The sequence below is a fragment of the Biomphalaria glabrata genome, chromosome 9 (genome assembly GCF_947242115.1).
Source record: "Biomphalaria glabrata chromosome 9, xgBioGlab47.1, whole genome shotgun sequence".
Classification (NCBI taxonomy): Eukaryota; Metazoa; Mollusca; class Gastropoda; family Planorbidae; genus Biomphalaria; species Biomphalaria glabrata.
The window spans coordinates 42,561,642-42,586,992 of NC_074719.1; the positions used below are offsets into that span (position 1 = coordinate 42,561,642).

Here is a 25,351-nt window from a genome sequence, read left to right on the forward strand (position 1 = left end):
TTTCTTTTCATTTGAATTCAGGACATTTGTTGTACTTCCCGGATGTTCTTGGAGAATAAAATTTGTTTATCTTTAGTATGAGCCATTCAGTTCAAGGATGTCTGGCCTTTTTCTTTTTTCCAATGTCACAAAAAGGAAGTTAAATATGTGGCTTTAATATGTTTGTTGTGTAGGCCTAGATTTATGTAGGCCTGAAAGGGCCCAGGATCACTGGCGTAGCAAGGTGGGGCCCTGGCTAGAGAATAAAATGGTTGACCCACTACTACAAGTCAGAATAGGACAACGCAATAACAATCTAGTCATCGTGTATGCATCATTACTTTTTTTAAAGCAGGCGTTCATTTGCAGATAACATTTTTTAGAACTATGTGCTATTACATTCAATGCTTAGAGGAACTATTACTTCTTTAAAGTAACTGGATTGCGTTTCATGCTAAAAAAACAAATGTTTAATACGCGTTAAGTAATTTCTTATGTTACATTTTTAAAAAATACATAATAAAATAACCAATAACTGTTGAACTTTGCTAAATATCATTTCGTGCCCATCTATTGATCATCAGTTGAGATTAAATTTCTAGATCGCAGATATTGAACACTCCAGAAACAGAAACATTTAAACAAGCAAAATTTAAAAAAAAACAAAAAAAAAACACAAAGATTATCTAAAGGAAAGAACTCTTTAAAACTATACCTACAAATAATGTGCAAGTTATTTCCCTTATTAGATATTAACCAAAGTAATTAATTACCAATAAATAATAGACTAATTGAGTATTTTCGTTTATTGATTCATGTTATAATGAAAAATTATTTAAAGTATCAACAGATTCAACTATATTAATAAATACTGTAGTATTAGTTTCCATTGTTACTACTAAACAAAATAATGAATTACAAAAACTTAATGGTCAAATCAGTTGTTTTTTAAATTGATTCATGTCTTGTCTATGTCATTGAATAATAATGCGAAGTTTAAGCCTGACCCGAGTTTGGGTGTGGGAGAAATAACGTGTACACATTTTGTACCAGACAGACAGAGTGAGATGATATAAGCTATGTAAAAACGAGACAGCCCCCAGTGATTTTAAATGCCCAAATTGTGACAGAAAATGTATAACAATGAATTAACTATTTGGACATATGAGAGATTACAATCTCCCGAGACATAGACATCACAGACAGAACATCAATATACCAAGGTTGCGTTATTCAGACTATCAGAATGGTAAATTTCAAAAAATGCATCTATTGATAAATTATTGCTCTGCTAAAGAAAGTCTCAATAGTGAAGATAAAAATAGCGGGCATGGATTTACCATTCTTCAAATCCTAAATGATAAAAATATCTGTCTATAATTAAAACAAAAATAAAAATTTTTTTTTTTTATGAAACAAAGCTTACATTAAGCGTACTTGTATCAATTAGTTTGGACCAATCATGTAATTAAATTTGTAATAGATCTAGACTAACATTAAAAAATCATGTTTAAAAATAAACAAGGTTACAAAGAAAATTTGTGTGGAAACACAAACTCAAAATTTGCCCCCCCCCCCCCCCCCCGGAGTGATCCACCCAGGCAGGTAAAAAGGCTGGTTTGAATATTTTCAAAAAGAACATTAGAATGAAATTCTATCAAAGACCAATGACAGAGAAGAATGGAGAAAGACGATTGGCAGATCTTCTGTGGTGCCCCAGCGATCCAGCAGACCAAAGGATAGGTGAACGTGAATGTGAAGTTAAATGTGAACCTGGCCTGGTGTATTATAATTAATATATCTAATTGATCTAATTGTTTTGTAAAGGGTCGATCTCTTATTCCTCAAGAAACAAAACCCATTCCCCTACGTCTTCCTTAAGTCATGTCTTCCTTAAGTCATGTCTTCCTTAAGTCATGTCTTCCTTAAGTCTTAAGTCCTATCTTCCTTAAGTCTTAAGTCCTATCTTCCTTAAGTCATGTCTTCCTTAAGTCACATCTTCTTGAAGTCACGTCTTCCTTAAGTCACGTCTTCCTTAAATCATGTCTTCCTTAAGTCATATCTTCCTTAAGTCATGTCTTCCTAAAGTCTTAATTCATGTCTTCCTTAGGTCATGTCTTCCTTAAGTAATGTCTTCCTGAAGTCATGTCTTCCTTAAGTCATGTCTTCCTTACGTCATGTCTTCCTTACGTCATGTCTTCCTTAAGTCATGTCTTTCTTAAGTCACATCTTCTTTAAGGCACATCTTTGTTAAGTCACCTATTCCTTAAGTCAAGTCTTATTTAATTCTTAAGTCATGTATTCTTGAAGTCATGTCTTCCTTAAGTCACGTCTTCCTTAAGTCAAGTCTTCTTAAGTCACGTCTTCCTTAAGACATGTCTTCCTTAAGTCTTAAATCATGTCTTCCTTAACTCATTTCTTCCTTAAGTCATGTCTTCCTTAAGTCATGTCTTCTTGAAGTCATGTCTTCCTTAAGTCATGTCTTCCTTATGTCATGTCTTCCTTACGTCATGTCTTCCTTAAGTCATGTCTTTCTTAAGTCACATCTTCTTTAAGGCACATCTTTGTTAAGTCACCTATTCCTTAAGTCAAGTCTTCCTTAATTCTTAAGTCATGTATTCTTGAAGTCATGTCTTCCTTAAGTCAAGTCTTCCTTAAGTCATGTCTTCCTTAAGTCATGTCTTCCTTAAGTCTTAAATCATGTCTTCCTTAACTTATTTCTTCCTTAAGTCACGTTTTTCTTAAGTCACGTCTTCCTTAAATCATGTCTACCTTAAGTCATATCTTTCGTAAGTCATGTCTTCCTAAAGTCTTAAGTCATGTCTTCCTAAAGTCTTAAGTCATGTCTTCCTTAAGTCATGTCTTCCTTATTTCATGTCTTCATGAAGTCATGTCTTCCTTAAGTCACATCTTCTTGAAGTCACGTCTTCCTTAAATCATGTCTTCCTTAAGTCATATCTTCCTTAAGTCATGTCTTCCTACAGTCTTAAGTCATGTCTTCCTTAAGTCATGTCTTCCTTAAGTCATGTCTTCCTGAAGTCATGTCTTCCTTAAGTCATGTCTTCCTTACGTCATGTCTTCCTTACGTCATGTCTTCCTTACGTCATGTCTTCCTTAAGTCATGTCTTTCTTAAGTCACATCTTCTTTAAGGCACATCTTTGTTAAGTCACCTATTCCTTAAGTCAAGTCTTCCTTAATTCTTAAGTCATGTATTCTTGAAGTCATGTCTTCCTTAAGTCACGTCTTCCTTAAGTCAAGTCTTCTTAAGTCACGTCTTCCTTAAGTCATGTCTTCCTTAAGTCTTAAATCATGTCTTCCTTAACTCATGTCTTCCTTAAGTCATGTCTTCTTGAAGTCATGTCTTCCTTAAGTCATGTCTTCCTTAAGTCACGACTTCCTTAAGTCAAGTCTTCCTTAAGTCATGTCTTCCTTAAGTCATGTCTTCCTTAAGTCTTAAATCATGTCTTCCTTAACTTATTTCTTCCTTAAGTCACGTTTTTCTTAAGTCACGTCTTCCTTAAATCATGTCTACCTTAAGTCATATCTTTCGTAAGTCATGTCTTCCTAAAGTCTTAAGTCATGTCTTCCTAAAGTCTTAAGTCATGTCTTCCTTAAGTCATGTCTTCCTTATTTCATGTCTTCATGAAGTCATGTCTTCCTTAAGTCACATCTTCTTGAAGTCACGTCTTCCTTAAATCATGTCTTCCTAAGTCATATCTTCCTTAAGTCATGTCTTCCTTAAGTCATGTCTTCCTTAAGTCATGTCTTCCTGAAGTCATGTCTTCCTTAAGTCATGTCTTCCTTACGTCATGTCTTCCTTACGTCATGTCTTCCTTAAGTCATGTCTTTCTTAAGTCACATCTTCTTTAAGGCACATCTTTGTTAAGTCACCTATTCCTTAAGTCAAGTCTTCCTTAATTCTTAAGTCATGTATTCTTGAAGTCATGTCTTCCTTAAGTCACGTATTCCTTACGTCATGTCCTTCTCAAGTCAAATCTTCTTTAAGGCACATCTTTGTTAAGTCACCTATTCCTTAAGTCATGTCTTCCTTAAGTCATGTCTTCTTAAAGTCACGTCTTCCTTAAGTCACGTCTTCCTTAAGTCACGTCTTCCTTACGTCATGTCTTCTTTAAGTCATGTCTTCCTTAAGTCATGTCTTCCTTAAGTCATGTCTTCCTTAAGTCATGTCTTCCTTACGTCATGTCTTCCTTAAGCCATGTCTTCCTTAAGTCACATCTTCTTGAAGTCACTTAAGGAAGAAAGTCACGTCTTCGTTAAGTCACGTTTTCCTTAAATCATGTCTTCCTTACGTCATGTCTTCCTTAAGTCACATCTTCTTTAAAGCACATCTTTGTTAAGTCACCTATTCCTTAAGTCATGTCTTCCTTAAGTCTTAAGTCATGTCTTCTTGAAGTCATGTCTTCCTTAAATCATGTCTTCCTTAAGTCATATCTTCCTTAAGTCATGTCTTCCTACAGTCTTAAGTCATGTCTTCCTTAAGTCATGTCTTCCTTAAGTCATGTCTTCCTGAAGTCATGTCTTCCTTAAGTCATGTCTTCCTTACGTCATGTCTTCCTTACGTCATGTCTTCCTTACGTCATGTCTTCCTTAAGTCATGTCTTTCTTAAGTCACATCTTCTTTAAGGCACATCTTTGTTAAGTCACCTATTCCTTAAGTCAAGTCTTCCTTAATTCTTAAGTCATGTATTCTTGAAGTCATGTCTTCCTTAAGTCACGTCTTCCTTAAGTCAAGTCTTCTTAAGTCACGTCTTCCTTAAGTCATGTCTTCCTTAAGTCTTAAATCATGTCTTCCTTAACTCATGTCTTCCTTAAGTCATGTCTTCTTGAAGTCATGTCTTCCTTAAGTCATGTCTTCCTTAAGTCACGACTTCCTTAAGTCAAGTCTTCCTTAAGTCATGTCTTCCTTAAGTCATGTCTTTCTTAAGTCACATCTTCTTTAAGGCACATCTTTGTTAAGTCACCTATTCCTTAAGTCAAGTCTTCCTTAATTCTTAAGTCATGTATTCTTGAAGTCATGTCTTCCTTAAGTCACGTCTTCCTTAAGTCAAGTCTTCTTAAGTCACGTCTTCCTTAAGTCATGTCTTCCTTAAGTCTTAAATCATGTCTTCCTTAACTCATGTCTTCCTTAAGTCATGTCTTCTTGAAGTCATGTCTTCCTTAAGTCATGTCTTCCTTAAGTCACGACTTCCTTAAGTCAAGTCTTCCTTAAGTCATGTCTTCCTTAAGTCATGTCTTCCTTAAGTCTTAAATCATGTCTTCCTTAACTTATTTCTTCCTTAAGTCACGTTTTTCTTAAGTCACGTCTTCCTTAAATCATGTCTACCTTAAGTCATATCTTTCGTAAGTCATGTCTTCCTAAAGTCTTAAGTCATGTCTTCCTAAAGTCTTAAGTCATGTCTTCCTTAAGTCATGTCTTCCTTATTTCATGTCTTCATGAAGTCATGTCTTCCTTAAGTCACATCTTCTTGAAGTCACGTCTTCCTTAAATCATGTCTTCCTAAGTCATATCTTCCTTAAGTCATGTCTTCCTTAAGTCATGTCTTCCTTAAGTCATGTCTTCCTGAAGTCATGTCTTCCTTAAGTCATGTCTTCCTTACGTCATGTCTTCCTTACGTCATGTCTTCCTTAAGTCATGTCTTTCTTAAGTCACATCTTCTTTAAGGCACATCTTTGTTAAGTCACCTATTCCTTAAGTCAAGTCTTCCTTAATTCTTAAGTCATGTATTCTTGAAGTCATGTCTTCCTTAAGTCACGTATTCCTTACGTCATGTCCTTCTCAAGTCAAATCTTCTTTAAGGCACATCTTTGTTAAGTCACCTATTCCTTAAGTCATGTCTTCCTTAAGTCATGTCTTCTTAAAGTCACGTCTTCCTTAAGTCACGTCTTCCTTAAGTCACGTCTTCCTTACGTCATGTCTTCTTTAAGTCATGTCTTCCTTAAGTCATGTCTTCCTTAAGTCATGTCTTCCTTAAGTCATGTCTTCCTTACGTCATGTCTTCCTTAAGCCATGTCTTCCTTAAGTCACATCTTCTTGAAGTCACTTAAGGAAGAAAGTCACGTCTTCGTTAAGTCACGTTTTCCTTAAATCATGTCTTCCTTACGTCATGTCTTCCTTAAGTCACATCTTCTTTAAAGCACATCTTTGTTAAGTCACCTATTCCTTAAGTCATGTCTTCCTTAAGTCTTAAGTCATGTCTTCTTGAAGTCATGTCTTCCTTAAGTCACGTCTTCCTTAAGTATTAAATCATGTCTTCCTTAACTCATTTCTTCCTTAAGTCATGTCTTCCTTAATTCATGTCTTCTTGAAGTCACGTCTTCCTTAAGTCACGTCTTCCTTAAGTCACGTCTTCCTTAAGTCACGTCTTCCTTACGTCATGTCTTTTTTAAGTCATGTCTTCCTTAAGTCATGTCTTCCTTAAGTCATTTCTTCCTTACTTCCTGTATTCCTTATGTCATGTCTTCCTTAAGTCATGTCTTCCTTAAGTCACATCTTCTTGAAGTCACGTCTTCGTTAAGTCACGTATTTCTTAAGTCATGTCTTCCTTAAGTCAAGTCTTCCTTAAGTCACATCTTCTTTAAGTCACTTAAGGAAGAAAGTCACGTCTTCGTTAAGTGACGTATTCCTTAAGTCATGTCTTCCTTAAGTCTTAAGTCATGTCTTCCTTAAGTCTTAAGTCATGTCTTCCTTAAGTCATGTCTTCCTTAAGTCATGTCTTCCTTAAGTCATGTATTCTTGAAGTCATGTCTTCGTTAAGTGACGTCTTCCTTAAGTCATTTCTTCCTTAAGTCATGTCTTCTTGAAGTCATGTCTTCCTTAAGTCACGTCTTCCTTAAGTCACATCTTCCTTACGTCATGTCTTCTTTAAGTCATGTCTTCCTTACGTCATGTCTTCCTTAAGTCATGTCTTCCTTAAGTCATGTCTTCCTTACGTCATGTCTTCCTTACGTCATGTCTTCCTTAAGTCATGTCTTCCTTAAGTCACATCTTCTTGAAGTCACGTCTTCGTTAAGTCACGTATTCCTTAAGTCATGTCTTCCTTAAGTCAAGTCTTCCTTATGTCATATCTTCCTTAAGTCACATCTTTTTGAAGTCACGTCTTCCTTAAGTCATGTCTTCTTTAAGTCACGTCTTCCTTAAGTCATGTCTTCCTTAAGTCACGTCTTCCTTAATTCACGTCTTCCTTAAGTCACGTCTTCCTTGTGTCACGTCTTCCTTAAGTCACGTCTTCATTAAGTCATGTTTCCTTGTGACACGTCTTCCTTAAGTCATGTCTTCCTTAAGTCACATCTTCTTGAAGTCACGTCTTCCTAATGTCAGAACAGTCAATCGTATTCTCAAGTCACCATTCCTTGATTGCTGACTGTAGAGCGTAATAGGTCCCTAACATTCCTTGATTGCTGACTGTAGAGCGTAATAGGTCCCTAACATTCCTTGATTGCTGACTGTAGAGTGTAATAGGTCCCTAACATTCCTTGATCGCTGACTGTAGAGTGTAATAGGTCCCTACCATTCCTTGATCTCTGACTGTAGAGTGTAATAGGTCTCTACCATTCCTTGATCTCTGACTGTAGAGTGTAATAGGTCCCTACCATTCCTTGATCTCTGACTGTAGAGTGTAATAGGTCCCTACCATTCCTTGATCTCTGACTGTAGAGTGTAATAGGTCCCTACCATTACTTGATCGCTGACTGTAGAGTGTAATAGGTCCCTACCATTCCTTGATCTCTGACTGTAGAGTGTAATAGGTTCCTACCATTCCTTGATCTCTGACTGTAGAGTGTAATAGGTCCCTACCATTCCTTAATCGCTGACTGTAGAGTGTAATAGGTCCCTACCATTACTTGATCGCTGACTGTAGAGTGTAATAGGTCCCTACCATTCCTTGATCTCTGACTGTCGAGTGTAATAGGTTCCTAGCATTCCTTGATCTCTGACTGTAGAGTGTTATAGGTTCCTAGCATTCCTTGATTTCTGACTGTAGAGTGTAATAGGTTCCTAGCATTCCTTGATCTCTGACTGTAGAGTGTTATAGGTTCCTACCATTCCTTGATATCTGACTGTAGAGTGTAATAGGTCCCTACCATTCCTTGATCTCTGACTGTAGAGTGTCATAGGTTCCTAGCATTCCTTGATCTCTGACTGTAGAGTGTTATAGGTTCCTACCATTCCTTGATCTCTGACTGTAGAGTGTTATAGGTTCCTACCATTCCTTGATCTCTGACTGTAGAGTGTTATAGGTCCCTAACATTCCTTGATCTCTGACTGTAGAGTGTAATAGGTCCCTACCATTCCTTGATCGCTGACTGTAGAGTGTAATAGGTCCCTACCATTCCTTGATCGCTGACAATAGAGCGAAATCATACAATGTAGATTACCAATAAAAACATTAACGATTTTTTTTTTCAGTAAATAGAACTTTATCAAGTCGACTTTTAGTCGTTTTTAAGATGTCGGAAATAGGTTTTCTAAGTATTCTACATTGGATGTTGCAGTTCACAAAAATCGAATCGATAAGAGTACAACACTTTGTTGATGTTGGTATTATGGAGAAAGAGATAGAGAGAAAGAGATAGAGAGAGAGAGATAGAGAGAGAGATAGAGAGAGAGAGAGAGAGAGACAGAGAGAGAGAGAGACAGAGTGAGAGAGCGAGAGAGAAAGAAAGAAGAGAGAGTGTGTGTGTGTGTGTGTGTGTGTGCGTGTGCGCGCGTGATTTTTAACGCGTTTCTATAGTGACGATGGGAAGAGGCTAGTGAATTGTTGTGCTGTAATATTGGTGGTGTTGTCGTTCTTTGGTCTGAGCTAGGACAGAAGACTTTAGAACGTGAGACTGAAAGGTTGTGTTATTGTCGAGAGTTTAATTTTGCTCAAAATATTAGTACAAGTCTATAACATTTATTTCAACAAGTTGATTTTTGTCTATATTATAAATAAAATTATAGTTAGTTTTGTTCACAAGGAAGTTATTCAAATTATTTGAAGTTTCATTAATTAAGATATATTATGCCTACAACTGTTTAGTTGTCTACCAGCAGTTTGGTCCTACAAGTCAACGACCGGTGTCAACAGTTAAACTTTTTCTTATCAGTTATAAGTATTCGTTAAAGCATACTGGTGAAGAACTAATGGATTGAACTGTTTTTACTCTGGACGAGACTGGAGACGTGGCCTTCAAATATCTTTCTAAACGTTTTGCGATAATTGGAGTTCAGGAAGTAGTAGCCGAGAGAGTTACAGGAGCAGGAGATGTTGTTGATGACCACTGAGGATGTCCATACCACAGTGCTGAAGTTTTTGTGTAGCTCTATACTTATACCAGGGAATGCGTGGTAAAATATGGTTACGGCTAGTCTCGGCAGGTTGCAGGCAGACTGAAGCAAAGTCAAAAAGAGCACCATCTTGACCAGACGCTTCTCTTGCAGAGTCATTTTGGAATCGTTGCCCGGCTTCTCGTCGGACAGGAGCCTAGCAGTGCGAACCGTGGAAGAGAGCTTCAGAGACACGGTCATCCATACGGAGCAGACGTAGAGGACCAGCTGAGACGTCATGAAGAGGAACATGCCGCCAGCAATGTCCATAGCGGCTTCCACTTCATCCGTGGCGTCGGAGAAGACAACGGTGTACACCCATGTTTCCGGAACAACGCTGAGAGAGGCGTTCCCTTTGGGTGATTCCACGAGAACCCATTCCATTTTCTCAATGACGAACACGGGGATAAACGTAGAGATGTGAATCGCGTATATCATAAAAATAACTAGAACGCAGCGACCTTTTGTGAAGATCTGTTTCACTTGGAAAGGGAACACCACACAAAAGCATCTTTCTATTGCGATCATAGCGGTGATCCAGCAAGAGGTCAGATACAAAGCATAGACCGCCCAAGCAAACGAGATATACGCCAACGCCCATAAATCTACAGGACTCTCTGGATACAAAACACTGGCCACATAGATACATGAAATGCTCAACTCCAAGGTCGTGACGGAAAAGTCCGTGAAAGCCAGGGCGAAAAGACCAACAGTCATACTGTCCTTAAGAACTTGCTTCACAAATATGACCATGTTGATTACATTGCTGATCACTCCTGTCAACGCTATGAGACCTAAGACGACTATATTGACAACAAGGATAAATACTTCCAGCGCGTTGTCGGAAATGTATAAGGAACCCTTGTCGTAGTCATCGTAGACAAGCATGGCGGATTCAGACATTGTGAATGACAACCAAAGTTTCTTTACAATCTAACCATTACCAGGCTCGTTCTAAAACATGTTTCATCTTGTTAAATGAAATATAAAAACAGACATTGCTTATGACTGATAATAGTAACTTTGACTATGTGGTGACAAGTTCGTTTTTGTCTCTGACAAAGAACTGTACTACTTCTTTGATTCGATACGGAAAATTAAACACTGGCATTTGAAAGATTTCCATAGTTTGAAAAGAATACTAATTAACATCGCATTTTTTAAAAACGTGTGAGAGTATTCGTGATCGATGTATTAATGAGATAGTGAAAAGATAATTTGGTTATAATTACGTGTTTAGAATAGTCATTATTCTTCACTTCACTACGTACCCTCAAGCTATATGTTAATTGCTACCTGTGCGTCCCTCTTATACATTCTTCCTCTGTTCCTCATTTAATGCTCAGTCTTCCCTCTCCCTTTGTGTCTGTTCCTCTATCGTCTTGACCCAGTACATAAATCTATAAATAACTTTCAGGTCTTTCTTCGGTGAATATGAAAATACTTTCACACCCAAGGATCTAATTAGGTTGTAATTATTTTACCACTAAAATTACATGTAGTTGCTGCACTTGACAACTTTTAATCACAAGGTGTATGCTTTTGTCTTCACCTCTTTTATTTCAAGTTTCTCGAGTATGTAAATGTTAACTTAGTAGGAGTGGCACTGCTACCAACACTGCTTCAAATATAAAGTGTAATTGAAAAATTTAAGTTGCAGTTTCATTATTGTTACAGTCGTCCGGCAAAAGGAAGACCCGTATTCCTTTTAGGATCCTATCCTTTGCCCCGCAGGCCTATGTCCAAAATGTGAAAATGTGCGCAATTCAATCTGTTTTTTTTTTTACAATTGCATATTTATCATTCATCTAATATATTCCCTCATAACTTCTGGTTTAAACACATGATGTTACTCATAGAATAAGCAAAAAATGAAATTGTTAAGTTACAAAATCCCCTTTTTAACATTTAAATACCTTGCTTCTTATTTTAAAAAAAGATAATCTGAGCTACTAAGTTCTGGGTCTGCTTCTTTTGCGTTTTTGTTTTTGCCTGCTAAAGTTAAAAGATGAGGCGCGATGGCTTAGCAGTAAAGCGCTTGGCTTCCGAACCAGGGATTTCGAATCCTGGGATCCTTAATTTCAGGATCCCTTGACGCCTCTGAGTCTGCCCAGCTCCAATGGGTACATGACATTAGTTTGGGAAAAGCAAAAGCTGTTGGTCGTTGCGACGGCCGCACGACACCCTCGTTAATCGCGGGTCCCAGAAACAGACGACGTTAACACCAACTGCCCTATAGATCGCAAGGTCTGAAAGGGGAACTTTACCACATTACTAAAGATTTGTTTTGGAGAGATTGGAAGTCAAATCATTTTCTGAGCTGCTAGCTCGTTTAGGATTTCACAAATGTTGTTTGTAACGCAAATTAATTCCATGAGTTGGGCGGTTTTAACTATGTCGTTTTACTTCACGGCATCAGAAAATATTTGGAAATAAATTGGTTCGATTATAACTTTTGACTGAAGAACTTAACTGCAATTTTTCACTCACCTTTAAATTGTACTGGGAGAAAGGCCGACGACTTTGAGCAAATATTTCCTCCATAACTTGTATCTTCCAGTTGACACATTCGTCGTCTAGTAATAAACTTGAACCTAATGTCAGCCAACAAAAAAACCCACGTAGTGACAGCTTCATTTGTTGGCTTTAAATGTGACCAACGTTTTAGCTTGACTTTCATCGACTCATTTTCTTGTATCTTGTGAACTAGTGTCGTGAACTCTTTCTATCCGTAATTATTTCCCATGATCTGACGGAATTATTCATTTTGTTCATTTGTAGTTCACTTCTATGACTTTGTTAGCAGAAAATGTTTTATTTGTTATAGAAGACAAGATAAGATAACTTTTATTGATCCAATCAAATGAAAATTCTACAATTGACAACCTCAGTGTAACTACTGTACAATAACAGTATAGATGCACAATATAGATGCACATACGAACGACATTCACACACTAAAAGCACATACACACTCATAACCAGCGCTTTATAAATAGACTTCTATGTACTTCTCGATGACGACAGAATGTTAATTTTTAATGTTGGTCAACCAGGGTCTATTATTACTGAATGTTTTAATTTTCTTCTTTGGTACAATCTTGTTTTGACAGAACTGGATGTGTACGAATTAACAGTTGTGGTAAGTTCCTCTGTCTGGGCAGTTGTTTACAAACATGTACCATTCTGTTTGCTCCAGACAACTTTGTAGCCTGTGAAACAGCGTCATCAGACCGTGACTGGATGGACTGTACTTCGGGTTTTGTTGTTTTTAAAACCGGTTTGTACGTGGGTGTAAGATGGATCATTGTGTGGTCCGACTCTCCGAGGGGAAATGACCATCGAGATGTGTAGGCCATTTTTATGTTGCTATAACACATGTCCAAGAATTGAAGGGGGGTGCATGCTCTTTTATGTTACACAAATTAATGTTTATAAAAAGAGAAAAAAAATTATTGGGGTCAAATGAACGAAGGTATCGTCAAATAGATAGTGAGAGAGTTAATCTTCCAATCACTCCAACGTCATTTAATTCAACTGACTGTCCGCAACTGTCTGACTTTGACTAATTCTCTTTAACTAACTTTCTCTCTTTCACTATCTTGCCAACTCTCTGAACTTCAACTATCGAACAGTTCACTTTGAAAAATAAAAGAATAAACAAGAAAAAAAAAAACAATAAAAAACTTTTAAAATTAAACTAAGAGAAAGAACCCCCAAAAAATCACTACTCTATATCTCATTACTGAGGGATAAGCTCCCCCTTTTCTCTGTGAAACAAAATTAAGTACTTATCACTAATTGTTAACTAATTCTTTTTTTTTTTTAATTGTATCGTAATCCAGTGATGGGAAGTGGGGAAAAAATATACAAAATGTAATAAAGAAAATAACTCCACATTTACAGCTGAACCAAAACGGCTATGCTATTTTATAAAAAAAAGGATAAAATAGAAAATATAATTATGTTTACACGGTAGAAAATAAACGTCAACGACTTAATTATAAAGTTGACACTGTAAATAGTTTAAAGTTCAACATAACGTTCGAAAGATCGAGTTACAATGCCTGAGTATAGCGCAACCACACATTCTGGGATTCTTGGGAATAAATATTTCCATACACGTGTTGTTTTCATTCTAAAAACATTGAAATACCAGCATTTTGCATTGAAATATTTTCAGTAATATAGTAAAGTACTTTCAGCTTCACCCTTACCTAATCCTCAGTCAGTTGAACCGTTGGAGCACCACACAGAATTTCTCGACGATCTTTCTCCATTCTTATTTGGATAGAACCTCTTTTAATGGCAGGCCATTTCATTCTTTTACTTAGTCTTCTCGATTTCTCTGTCTGCTCTTCTTCTTTTTCCTGGTACTGTTCCCTGTAGGAAGGTCTTTTTTCGAGCCCTTATACTATGGCAAATTAAGTTTGCGTTTTTTGACAGTAGTTAGAGGTCATCGTTGGGTCCAAACGCTGTAATAATCGTGATGCGATCCTTCGATGCCTTCTTTGTATGTGATACCTAGGATCTTTCTTTAGCATCTAATTGCCATTGCTAGGATCCCCCTTTCTAGTTCTACAGTCGGCGTCCAAGACTCGCAAGCATATAAGTTAAGTAGATTAGATGCTTGATTATTCGGACTTTTGATAAGTGTGCTAAAAATAGCGAAAACGGTATTTAATCTTCAATGCTTACCGAATTCCGAATCATTGTTGGGAATTTTTTAGTTTATAATCTTCGTATTAACGACTTTTCCATCTTATAAGTGTCAGGGGCATGTATGGTGAGATAGATTGTGTTATTTCTTTGTACTATTTAAGTATGAAAGAGTTATATCCCTTTGTTTATCCCCCCCCCCCCCAGGCATGAATGTGAACAGTATACACTTGATGTTTTTGGATGTGAGTTTCCCTTGGTTACTAGAGTGAAATAGGTAGTCAGTTGTATTCTGTTCCTGGACTGGTGTTGTGTGTACTAAATATACATTGAAGTTTGATGTCATTATTTATGCTCTATTGGATTATTAAGTATTAAAGTATCATTGTCATATTCTTGGAATTCTGGAGTTGGAGTTAACTATGTCTAGTAGTAATTGTTCCTAATTATATAACCATTATCAAGCCAAGGAACCCCCTATCGAGCCACAGGAACCAAGTACAAACAAACATATAGTGAACCCTGACAATAAGAGATTCTATTTCGAAAATCGTCCCTGAAATTATTTGATGTAGATTTTGAAGTTTAGATAAATGATTTGAAAAGGGGGTGCGCATTGGTTGATGTCCTTCGATAATTTTCAGCATAATTGGTAATATAGAAATACAAGTAAGTGTGCGTGTTTTTTTTTTATTAAATTTACATATTTTATCATAAATTACATTGTTTATTAAAATAAATTTTCAACAGCAAACAATACTTAATAAAATGATTACTTTAATCAATTTAATGTATAAATTTTTCAGAAATGGTAGAGGCTTGTGGAGACTAGATGACTGTAAATTCCTCACACCTTTTCTAAACATGTTTGCAACACATTGAAATCAAATTTCACACTCTTATTACAATAGTTACATAAAACAAAAGCAAGTATTAACTATAAATTGTGTTTTACGCGGCTACCGTAAGGGGAAAAGCCGCTATTAAGTTTGTGCAAAATGTCCGTCTGTTACACTCAGATATCGAAAACTAGAAGAGAAATGAAAAATATTATTTCACCATGCGATGCGGCTTGAAAAGTTTAGATGCAACGGCTACTTTTGGTTTTCTATAAGCAAACCATTTAGTTTATAAAATTAATTTTGCAAGACATTTTTTTCATAAAAATACACCATTTCTATGACAATTACGTACATGCAAGGAGGCCATGTTACAATATGTTAACAAAGAAAGACAATCTTATGTGTATTTTTAGTATCACTAAGTCAAATATATTTTAAAAATGTACAAGAAATGTTTACAACAAATATAAATATTAATTAAAGGTGTTTTTACTGGTCAACTAGCTGCTAAAATTAAAAGAAAACATTTCAGTTAGTTTATCAAGGCTAAAAATGCACTTTGTATGTAAATGTGACGCACATTTTTTAAAATGGACTTTTTATGCAGCAACTTTCGTGCAGTAGCGCAGGGGTCGGCGACATTTTACTCGCGAGCCACATGCGGCTCTTTGGGGGTGAAGCTGCGGCTCTTAAGTTCTATACGCAAATATTATTTATTTTATCAAACATTTTAAAAAATATTTCTGAATCGTTTAACGAAAATTAGGCGCCGATTCTATCTCTGAGCCACTTGTACTCGCCTGTCACCACAACCCTCCCCCATTAATTTGTTTGTTCAATTGTTTGTTAGTGAAGTACAAGTTAGTAGTGTAAGTAAATGTTTAACTTCTTTAGGTACTACCGAAATAAAAAAATAATTACCAAATAATGCCATATGTATATTATATAATTTGTTGTGAAAACACTGATGACATAGAATATAAGTATATTTGTTGGTTTTTTTTCATTAAATATTGTGTGAGTACTATTTATTGTTGGTAAGAAAAAAAATGTAAATGTTGTGGCTCTTTAAAAACTTTAAAATTTTGTAAATTCTAATTTTTTGCTCTTCCGACTTAAAAGGTTGCCGACCCCTGCATTAGCGTAAAGCTGCGGCTGGCTACGTAACCAGTCCAATTCCTTACAATTTTTTAGATGCCATGGCATAATGTGTAATATATCTCTTTATCAATAATAGGCTATTAGTTTGTAACCAGCTTGTTATTAAGTTAAGAGCAATGCCTGGTCGTGCGGTTAGCGTGCTGAACTGGTTATCTCGAAGGTCTCGGGTTGTTTGTTTGTTTGTTTTACATGCTTCGGATGTTCCTTCAGAGTTGAAGTTTACTTCCTAGTCCAAACCTCCCGCAGGACGACGGGGGATAGGAGCGAGCAGGGTTTGAAACAAGGACCATCGATAAATCCGAACAACAGTCCAGCGCGCAAACTGCACGACCAGGCAGGGTTCATACCCTGCTCGCTCCGATTCTTCGTCATTCAGTGAGATGGTAATTATTTTTAACTTAGAACATCGAAAACATGTAAAACAGAAAAAAAACATATTTTTTTAAACGGCAAATGAATCTTTGAAACATTATTATTTTCTACCATCAAAATCTAACCACGTCTCGAATATTCCTTGCGAATAGGCAGAACCGACAGGGATCCGACTCCGACGGAGGCCTTATCTGAATTAGTGTGACAACACAAACTCTCTTTGTAATCTTATTTTATTTTAGAATATTCAAAAAATTTGAAATAGTAAAGTTGTTGTGTGGCCTTTAGTTTAACAAGAAGGGGATAAATTCAGTGGCGTTGCTAATGTTGGGGAGGAGAGGGGAGACTTAAAAAAAAACACTTGAAGGGGGCTGTAAATGAAGTTTTGACATTAAATCTTAAATATTACGCAAAATGCAGAGGCCTCAAAAGAGTCAAGCCCCCCCCCCCGGCCCCCAAATGATGGAAAATTTCTAGCTACGCCCTGAATACATTTTATTGTAATTATCGCTTTAGTTTTATATCTTTAGTAATACAGACGTGTTACAAATTAACTCTAACACTGTAATAATTTATATTCATTAAAAGTGAAACTTGAGTCACTGTTGTTCACTTTAAAATGTCCATACAGAAATAGTCTAATGAGTAGCCAGGTCTGCAACAATACAGCTTTCTGACAAGTAACAAGAATAGTCCTAGGTAATTTTAGGTCCTCAAAGAGCAGTGGCGTAGCAAGGGATTTGGGCACTCTGGGAGAGGGTCTGGCTTGTCCTTTGAAGGGACCCCTGCATTTTGACAATCAAAATCATGACATAAGATAATTTACTTAACAAATATATAAGTGTAATATGTGGTATACATGCAACATGGTCAAGAATTTACAAAACAACGTGAGTAGCCAGATAACATGGCATTGGCTTAATATTGAATGTAAAAAAAAACTTTTTGGACACCGTTTTGGGGGACCCCTCAAGTGGGGTCCCGGGGAATTTTTGAATTCAGAACCCCTTCGCCCAGCCTATCTTAGCCACTATTGAAGAAGTCTGCAAGTCTCGGTACAAACCCTTCAGGTGATAAAAAAATACATTGCTATTTTACTTAATTTTTATGATTTCTAAATCACTTAGTACAGTAAGTAAAGTTTCCCTTTTAGACCTTGCGAGCTTATTGGCATATGATGTTAAGGTTATCGCTTAACGAGGGTGTCATGTAGCCAGCACAAAGACCAGCCGCCCTAAATTTTACCATTTTACCACACATATGATACAATTTGTTAAACATGAATTTCTAAATTTCTTTTGCTGAACTGAAATATCATCGTCGATACACTGCAATCTACATCTCAATACCTCTAGTATGAAAATCATCATTAACTTGTTGATGGTTGATGCATTGGTGTGGTTGGTTGATCATTTTCTAGTTGAATGTAGATATTATACGCGAGTTCTTTATAAATAGTAACAGCCGTAAAACAGAACAATAAATAGATAATATATTGAAATAATTCAGATATGAACTTGTGTAAAATTTATTTCATAATAAGGGCTCGGTCTGAGTCCATGGAAGCCCGACCTAATTAGAACTGTGGGGCCACTTTAATTTGTGGACCCGGGGGGGGGGAGAGGGAGGGAGTATCTAGGAGTTGGTTTTCCGTGCTGCCTTAATACTCTCAGAAAACAGCTCTGTCCGAGTCGGGTGTCGAACCTCGAGCCCCCTTCTAGGTAGCCAATCCAAGCTAAGTTCAAGCGCACTTGGCCTCTCGACCACGTTGCCGTCATATTTGTTGTATAACCGTTTTGTATGTTGATGTTTTAAAAACAATGGTTTAAACCTATTGTTAGATAAGTCTAGCTGTCAAAATCATGATTCAAGATACAGAAGTAATAATTTACAAAGAAAGCTAGATAAACATCTCGAACTCATAAGTCTGCCTTTTGTCTTTATTGTAAGCTAGAATATATATTTATTCAGCCAAAATTATTTTTTGTTAGGTTATAGTGGTACAAATTAAATATTTTTATACACACACACAAATTTATAAAAAGTAAAAAGTTTATTTTAAAAAAGGGGCCATGAGACTTTGAACCATGTACCTTTGGCTCTAAAAGCTAAACTTTTGCTCAGTCTAAGAGGGACCAAAGTAGATGTGATTTGTGACATCTTTCTTACCAGTGGCTCGTATCCCAAGACGTGGGGTTAGAACGTTAGAGGAAATTCCTTTCTTCCTGCCCTGCACCACATAATCCGACCCGGTGTCTGCCATTAAAACGGTTGCTTGAGTAACGGCGAGTGGATTGTGGTCTCTTTTACCTCTCTTAGCACCTCAACAGAAATTATGTTTTGCTTCCCTATTTGCTAGGGCGTCACGCTGAGGCTGAGAAGTATTGCCCAGTCTTGGCTTAACGAAACGGACGCTTCTGGAATCCAAAGGGAGAGAATAATTATTGATATCCTTAATTAAAGGCTATGCCATTCACGCCGTGAATACAATGTGAAGTGAAATAATAGTGTAGAAGGTGATTAGGAAACAAAGGGCAGGGGATAGCCAAGACCGTAACAGAAACATCCTTATCAATAAAATTTTTATCTTAAGGGAATATAATTATTTTATAGATAAAATGGAAATGAAACGCAACACTTTTTTTTTACAAAGCTTATAGTGACTCCGTCTGTCTGCTATAAAGTTTGTACACGCTATATCCTCCGCAACAAATCTCGGATCAAGCTGAAATTCTGCACAATTATTTCTTTTACCTGACAACACAAGAATCAATACAAGCAAATTAACCAATCAGTTAATAAAACATTGGTAATTAATGATTTTGTTTGGCATCTTGAACAAGGGAAAGAAATCGTACTTGACAGATGTGGTGGTGTAAGTTGAATTAGTCCCCTTGAATTTAATTTCTCCTCTATTATGTATTTGAAAAACGATCATGTCAACATTCACGACCACTTCTGCCCTCCCCTTTCCATAACAGGTCCAGACACGTGATTGGATCATAGCGCGATGAGAAAGTTAAAAGCTAACTAGAAACAATAGGTAACAAAATATTTCTCATCGCACAGATTTATTATGTCTAGGTCAATCATACATACATGAACTGATCCGAACCAATTCATACATTTATACTTCATCTAAGCTTTGTTTTTAAAAACGTATATTTTGTTTTCCTGTTTTTTTTTAACTTCTATTTTTAAAATGAATTTATAACTCGCATTTGAAAAACAAAAAAAATCTTTTATATTAGTATCATTGATTCAGTTTTCTTGGGGTCATGACCTCCCATTAACTACCAGGTAGACATATTCTTATAATTAAGAAAAGAAAAAAAACTTTGTTAGCATAACCACTTAATTGATATGGTTCATATTTAGTCCCTTAGATATTTGGGGCTCCTCACGCGATCCTAGGGCTGTTTGCATTCATCTGTCTTTTGACAAGATTAGTCTCTTGTATAGGCAGGACTGCCCATTCTTGGATGTTGTCTTTCCACCTTTATGTTTGTCTGTCTTGCTTGATGATACTGCAAAAATGTCTTAGCAAACCGGATGTGGTCGTATAGTCTGACCTGGCGTTTTTTGTATAGTAACATGTGTAGGCCTTTATTGCCCGGAAAAAAGTTAGTAAGCTCATTTATTTAGGTAAATAAAAACCGGCCAGAATCAGTCCACAGCAGCACTGGCACAACTCAAAACAATATGAAAAGAAAAGGGCAGTAACCAGGGTGTTGGAGGGGGGAGAATTTGATGGCAACTGGAACAAGATGTCACAAGATTTTGGCTGCTCTCTCAGCTCATTTCAATCCAGTAGCTCTAAACATTTCTTTTAAATAATGCTCATACTATCAGTGGCGTAGCTATAGCTTGGGGCAGGGTAGCTCCGATTTCGACCCCCCCCCACCGGGACCCACTTGACCTGAGCCCCTAAATGAGTGTCCAGAATTAGTTTTTACATTTAACATTACGCTATTATATCATGCCATGATGTCAAATACCAAAATACAGGGCCCCTACAAAGGTCAAACCTCCCGGGCCCACAAATTTTTATCTACGCCACTGGACAAAGACATAGCCTTTGATACTCAAATCAGACTGATGTGCTTCCTGGTCATGGCCACATTTCTTATATATATCTTGGAAGCTGACTGCAGAACTAAAGAGGATCATCCTAGCTACAGAAAGATCATAGGTGTCACATACAAAAACCGCATCACAAACGAAGTTTTTAAAACAGGATCGAAAAACGATTGGATCCCAAGTGACCTGCTTACTACCGTCAAAACCACAAACTTAAACTCTACGGCTACATCACAATATTTTCGAGGTTTAGAAAGACCTTCTTTCAGGGAACAGTACCAGGAAAAAGAAGTGACAGGCAGATAAAGCGATGTAAAGACATCATAAATGAATGGACGGGCCTGTCATTGAAGGAAATCTATTCAAGGCAAAAGACAAAGAGAAATGAAGAAAGACGGTCAACAGATCTTGTGTGTAGCCCAAACAGTCTAACAGACTAAAGGATAAGTTGAAATATGGCAATGAAGAATCACACTTTGCAACAAACTTAATTTTTCTGAGACGTCTTCACGGTTAAAGTGAAAAAGAAAGTATCCTTCTGTTTCCTTATAAACATAATTAATGAAGCATATTGATACCGCATGCAAAGAAATTATATGTCCATTTTAATAATAATTTTTGTTTTGTTTTAACTATGGTATTCAATGTCAAAGATTCAGAATAATATTGCATTATTTTTTTCTCCTTGACTTCAAAAAAGGTCTCTTTTTATTAGTAAAAAGATTTCATTTCAAAATCCTTATAAACTTAATTTTAATGAAACAGGAGAGGTTGTTTACCAAATGAATACTGATTAAAAAGTCATCGATCAGCTTGATGTGTTTCTGAAAAATTTTCAGATAAGGAAAGATTATGACAGAAGTACATGTCATCATTAAAACAAATCACGAGATCAAAGAGAAAGGTCTCATTAGGAATCCACCACGGAGATATAACAATGTCTCCCTAGCTGTGTATTGGCTTAAGAACACGCCACTAATCCCAATAACGATGTTAATTCAAAGCCAGAAGAACAAGCCTGAAATAGACGTCATTCCAAGTTTTTGTATGTGTCAGTGCAATTTTAAGAAACTCATGTTAACGAAGAATGAATAAGAACAAAGCGACGTCGTTTCAATTGTAATTATATTCCAGCAATTAGAATGTCGCAACATGTTGTTTTTCCTATTACCTAAACTGGGTTTGCGTAGTCCTATAAAACACTGCACTCATCTTCAATCTTCGGAATCGAAGACATTTCCATTCTCATTAATCTCCCAGTGAAGGAGGTTTTGGAATGTACACTAGATGAGTGAAAATAAAGTGCCAAATGTCATGAGAAGCTGGTTCTAATTGGTATACATAACAACATGGAACACGAACACTCACACTTAATAATGACATCCCCATAAATCAATACAGTTATAATTACAGTAAACATCTTTTTTTTTTGTACTACATATTTTTTACTTCATGAGTAGAAACTCAGAAGAAAAAAATACAAAGTGGAATACACAAAGAAACACGATAACAACTAGAGTGATATGTACGGCAGTTGTAAAGCTCTTGATTCCTAACCATTGTTTTGTTTCTTTTAGCTGCCACATACAAGTTTTTAAGTTTTGATTCAAACATTTATAAGTTACGACTGTATTAGTTAGAACACAATTAAATGCTAGAAATTGGTTAACATATATTCCACTCTTTTTGAAGGCTGTTTAAAAATATTGCACTAAATTGTTTTAGTATTTATTTAATTTTTTTTTTTTAAACTTCCAAACATGGCAGCTGGAGATTTGTTAAATGACGTTTATAATAACACAGGCAAGAGTGCTCAGTGTTTGTATATATGTGACAATGTGTATACGATATTTCATTTTATTGTTACAATTGGTGCCTTCGGTATATTAGCTGTTGTTGGTTTGGTCAGTAACTTGGTCAGTATGGTCATCTACGCAACAGTAGGCCTTAAAGACAGCATGTCTGTCAGCCTCTTCGCTTTGTCCTTCACAGACTTTGCGGCCTCGGTCATCCAGAGTATGATGGCTGCGACTTATCTGGCCAGCGAGATCTATCCATCCTGCCCCGTGGATCTCCAGGTCATCGCCTTCGTCTTCATGGGCTGGTCCCTCAACGCGGGGCACCTTATCTCATGCTGGCTGACCGCTTTTATCTCTGTGGAGAGGTGCCTCTGCGTGGTGGCTCCTTTCAGAGTGAAACAGATCTTTACAGTACAACGCACCGTCATAATGCTGCTTGTAATCTACTTGATACACGTAGCTACACTCCTGCCTGTCTTTATCTCCGAGACGATGCAGTGGGTTAGCCTCGACGATTCCAAGAATCTTAATTCTAACATATCTAATGAGCGGGAAATGCAATACACGGTCATATTTACGGATTTTTCCGATGCAGTGGAAACTGCTGTTGATATTACCACCAGTATGTTTCTCTTTACAGTCTCGCAGCTAGTACTGGTAATCTGTTCCACATTGCTGACTTGCGCATTGAAAGCTTCTTCTTCCGTGCGTTTACGGTCCTCCGATTCCGTTGACAGTTTACTCCAGACAAGGAAAAGGAGGTCAAAGCTGTCCATCCAAGAAAAGAAGCTGATTCGAATGGTGCTATCACTAGCGGTCCTACAAATGGCCTGTAACGTCCCGAGGCTGTCTCTGATCGTATTCTACAACGCGTATCCAGGGATCGGTGCAGACGACAGAGATTTCGCAGAAGTGATCTGGGCACCTGCTTCCGTGTTTATAAATATCGGCTGTACCGCCAATACTTTCTGTTACTATTTTCTAAACTCTAGCTACAGGAAGGTGTTTAAACACATGACAGGTTTAAAGTCAAAATAATATTACTTTTTTTTCTCTAATCAGGCTCTCTGTAAGCACTGCTCAACTTAACAACCAACTCAATAACTTGACAACAAGAGTTCCGAAATAATGTGATACTTTAATGACTAATAAATCAACGGGCAACTAGTACACAATTGGCTAGAAGATACACTGAATACTAATGCTGTACTCAACTTTAAGTAGTCTCTTTGTCTTGATAAAGGCACATTCCTCGTCCCATATGCTAGGACAAATTTGTACAAATACTCCTTCTTCCCTAGTGCTATTAGAGCATGGAATGGGTTGCCTGAGCTAGCCAGGAAAACCAGTGACTTGGCAGAATTTAAGTCATTGGTTAATATGCATGACTACATGCATGACGCGTAGGACGTAATCATCTTCTTTTTTGGAGTTACGTCGGTGATATATAAGATAAGAAGATGATCTGGACTGCTTCACTCGAGGACTCACTATACCCGATCGACTTTACTGTGGGTCACCTAACTCTGACGCACTCTGCATCTCTATATCGGGTCCCCCAGAAGGCCTTCTCAAAACTTGATAGAAACGATCACATGACCATATAACAGTTGATATTCACGTATAATGTTCATACTAGCACTGTCCTTCTTCTTTAACACAGTTGACCGCTAAGCAACACGCTGACCTGTGTTACATTTCAGTTGATCGAACACAGTGTTAACCCTATCGTCACTGCAGAAATAGCATCCCTAAACGACTTCTGTATGGCCAAGTAAGGGAAGGAAGAGCTCACAAGGTGGACAAAGAAAATGCTTCAGGGACACTCTCAAAGCTTCTCTGAAAGCCTTCTTCACATTGACCCAGCCACCTGGGAGACGGAAGCACATGACAGAGCATCAAGGCGTCGTGCTGTGAAAACTGGCGCAAAAAAATTGCAGTGGACAAGAGAAAAGCGCTGGCAGAAGAAAAAGCAAGGCCAATGAGACTAGCTCCAGTAGCAATAATCTGCCCTGTTCTCAGCCGAACATTCCGGGCTCACATAGATCTCACCAGCCACACGAGGAGGCACGAAACTCCAGTGCAAAGCCCTCAGCCCCCCTGGATGATAAAAGTAGTCATCATCGAACCACGATGAACAGCAATATATACAATAATCGCAATAATAGATGTTTCTCTTACACAATGAAAGAAACCTGCTCCATGTCTGCATTGTGATTTATAAGATCCAGCCAAAGTTCTTTAAGAGATTACAGTTAGAGATGGGAATCGAACCCAACTTTTAAAGTTCGGGTTCGGTTCGGTTCGGTCAGATTTAAGTTCGAGTTCGGTTCGGTTCGATGACGAGTATAGTTCGAGTTCGGTTCGGTCATGTCTAAAGTTCGGGTTCGGCTCGGTTCGATGTTATGGAATTATGTAATAGCAAAATTAAGTTATAAGGTTTAATTCAATTTATTAGTTAAAACTTTTTTATTTGAATTTTTACATAAAACAAATACTTTGCAATATATAATAGGCCTTTGGGCAATACATTTGCCAAAATAATGTTGCCTACATACATTTAAAGCGTTGTAAAAATTTCTTAATGGAGATAGAAATGAAGATGCGGCAGGTTTTCGCTCAAGTCGGCAAGTGGTTTAATTCAGGGCGTGACTCGGCGCTAAGCAAATTTTTTTAAAAGGCTAATATCGATGTGCTTTCTTTCAGAACGCACTATTCATCATAATAAAAAAAAGTCGAGGGCCATATTAAATCTAATAATAAAGAGGCAGACCTGGCCAATAGAATTATGCAAGGGACATTCTAGGTAGGCCTACATATTGCGCACGTACTTCTATAATGGGCGTGATCTTTTTAAACAAATATTCTTCGTGTAAAGACGTCTCTATCGAGGATTTTTTTTCACACATAAGTCGTCACTATAATAAATTGCAATACACGGAAGAAATTCGACTATTCTGAGACAAAAAAAAATGCAGAAGAATCTCAATAGCGAAGATGTTTTAAAATGTTTTCTTCAAAACGTTTTGACCCATATTGTGCATACGCGCCTCGCAAAAAGCAGTCTTCAGTTGACAAGGTCTTATTAGAAGATAAAATGACATCTCCACTTAATATATTTTAATTTTTA

The 25,351-nt window shown here is 37.1% G+C and overlaps 2 protein-coding genes across 2 annotated transcripts; one reads left to right on the forward strand and one right to left on the reverse strand.

Annotated features, from left to right (window-relative positions):
- Positions 1 to 9,122: 9,122 nt before the first annotated feature.
- On the reverse strand, positions 9,123 to 10,211 carry LOC106059960 (growth hormone secretagogue receptor type 1-like). Its single transcript, XM_013217678.2, has one exon. The coding sequence runs from the start codon at positions 10,209 to 10,211 to the stop codon at positions 9,123 to 9,125; it is 1,089 nt and encodes a 362-aa protein (XP_013073132.2).
- An 11,971-nt stretch (positions 10,212 to 22,182) lies between these two features.
- On the forward strand, positions 22,183 to 23,259 carry LOC106059959 (uncharacterized). The gene has a single exon (XM_013217677.2). The coding sequence runs from the start codon at positions 22,183 to 22,185 to the stop codon at positions 23,257 to 23,259; it is 1,077 nt and encodes a 358-aa protein (XP_013073131.2).
- The last annotated feature ends 2,092 nt before the right edge of the window (positions 23,260 to 25,351 follow it).

Bases quoted from the DNA above. Each gene is read 5' to 3' on its own strand.
- LOC106059960 (XM_013217678.2), bottom strand. From the start codon at position 10,211: ATGTCTGAATCCGCCATGCTTGTCTACGATGACTACGACAAGGGTTCC.
- LOC106059959 (XM_013217677.2), top strand. From the start codon at position 22,183: ATGGCAGCTGGAGATTTGTTAAATGACGTTTATAATAACACAGGCAAG.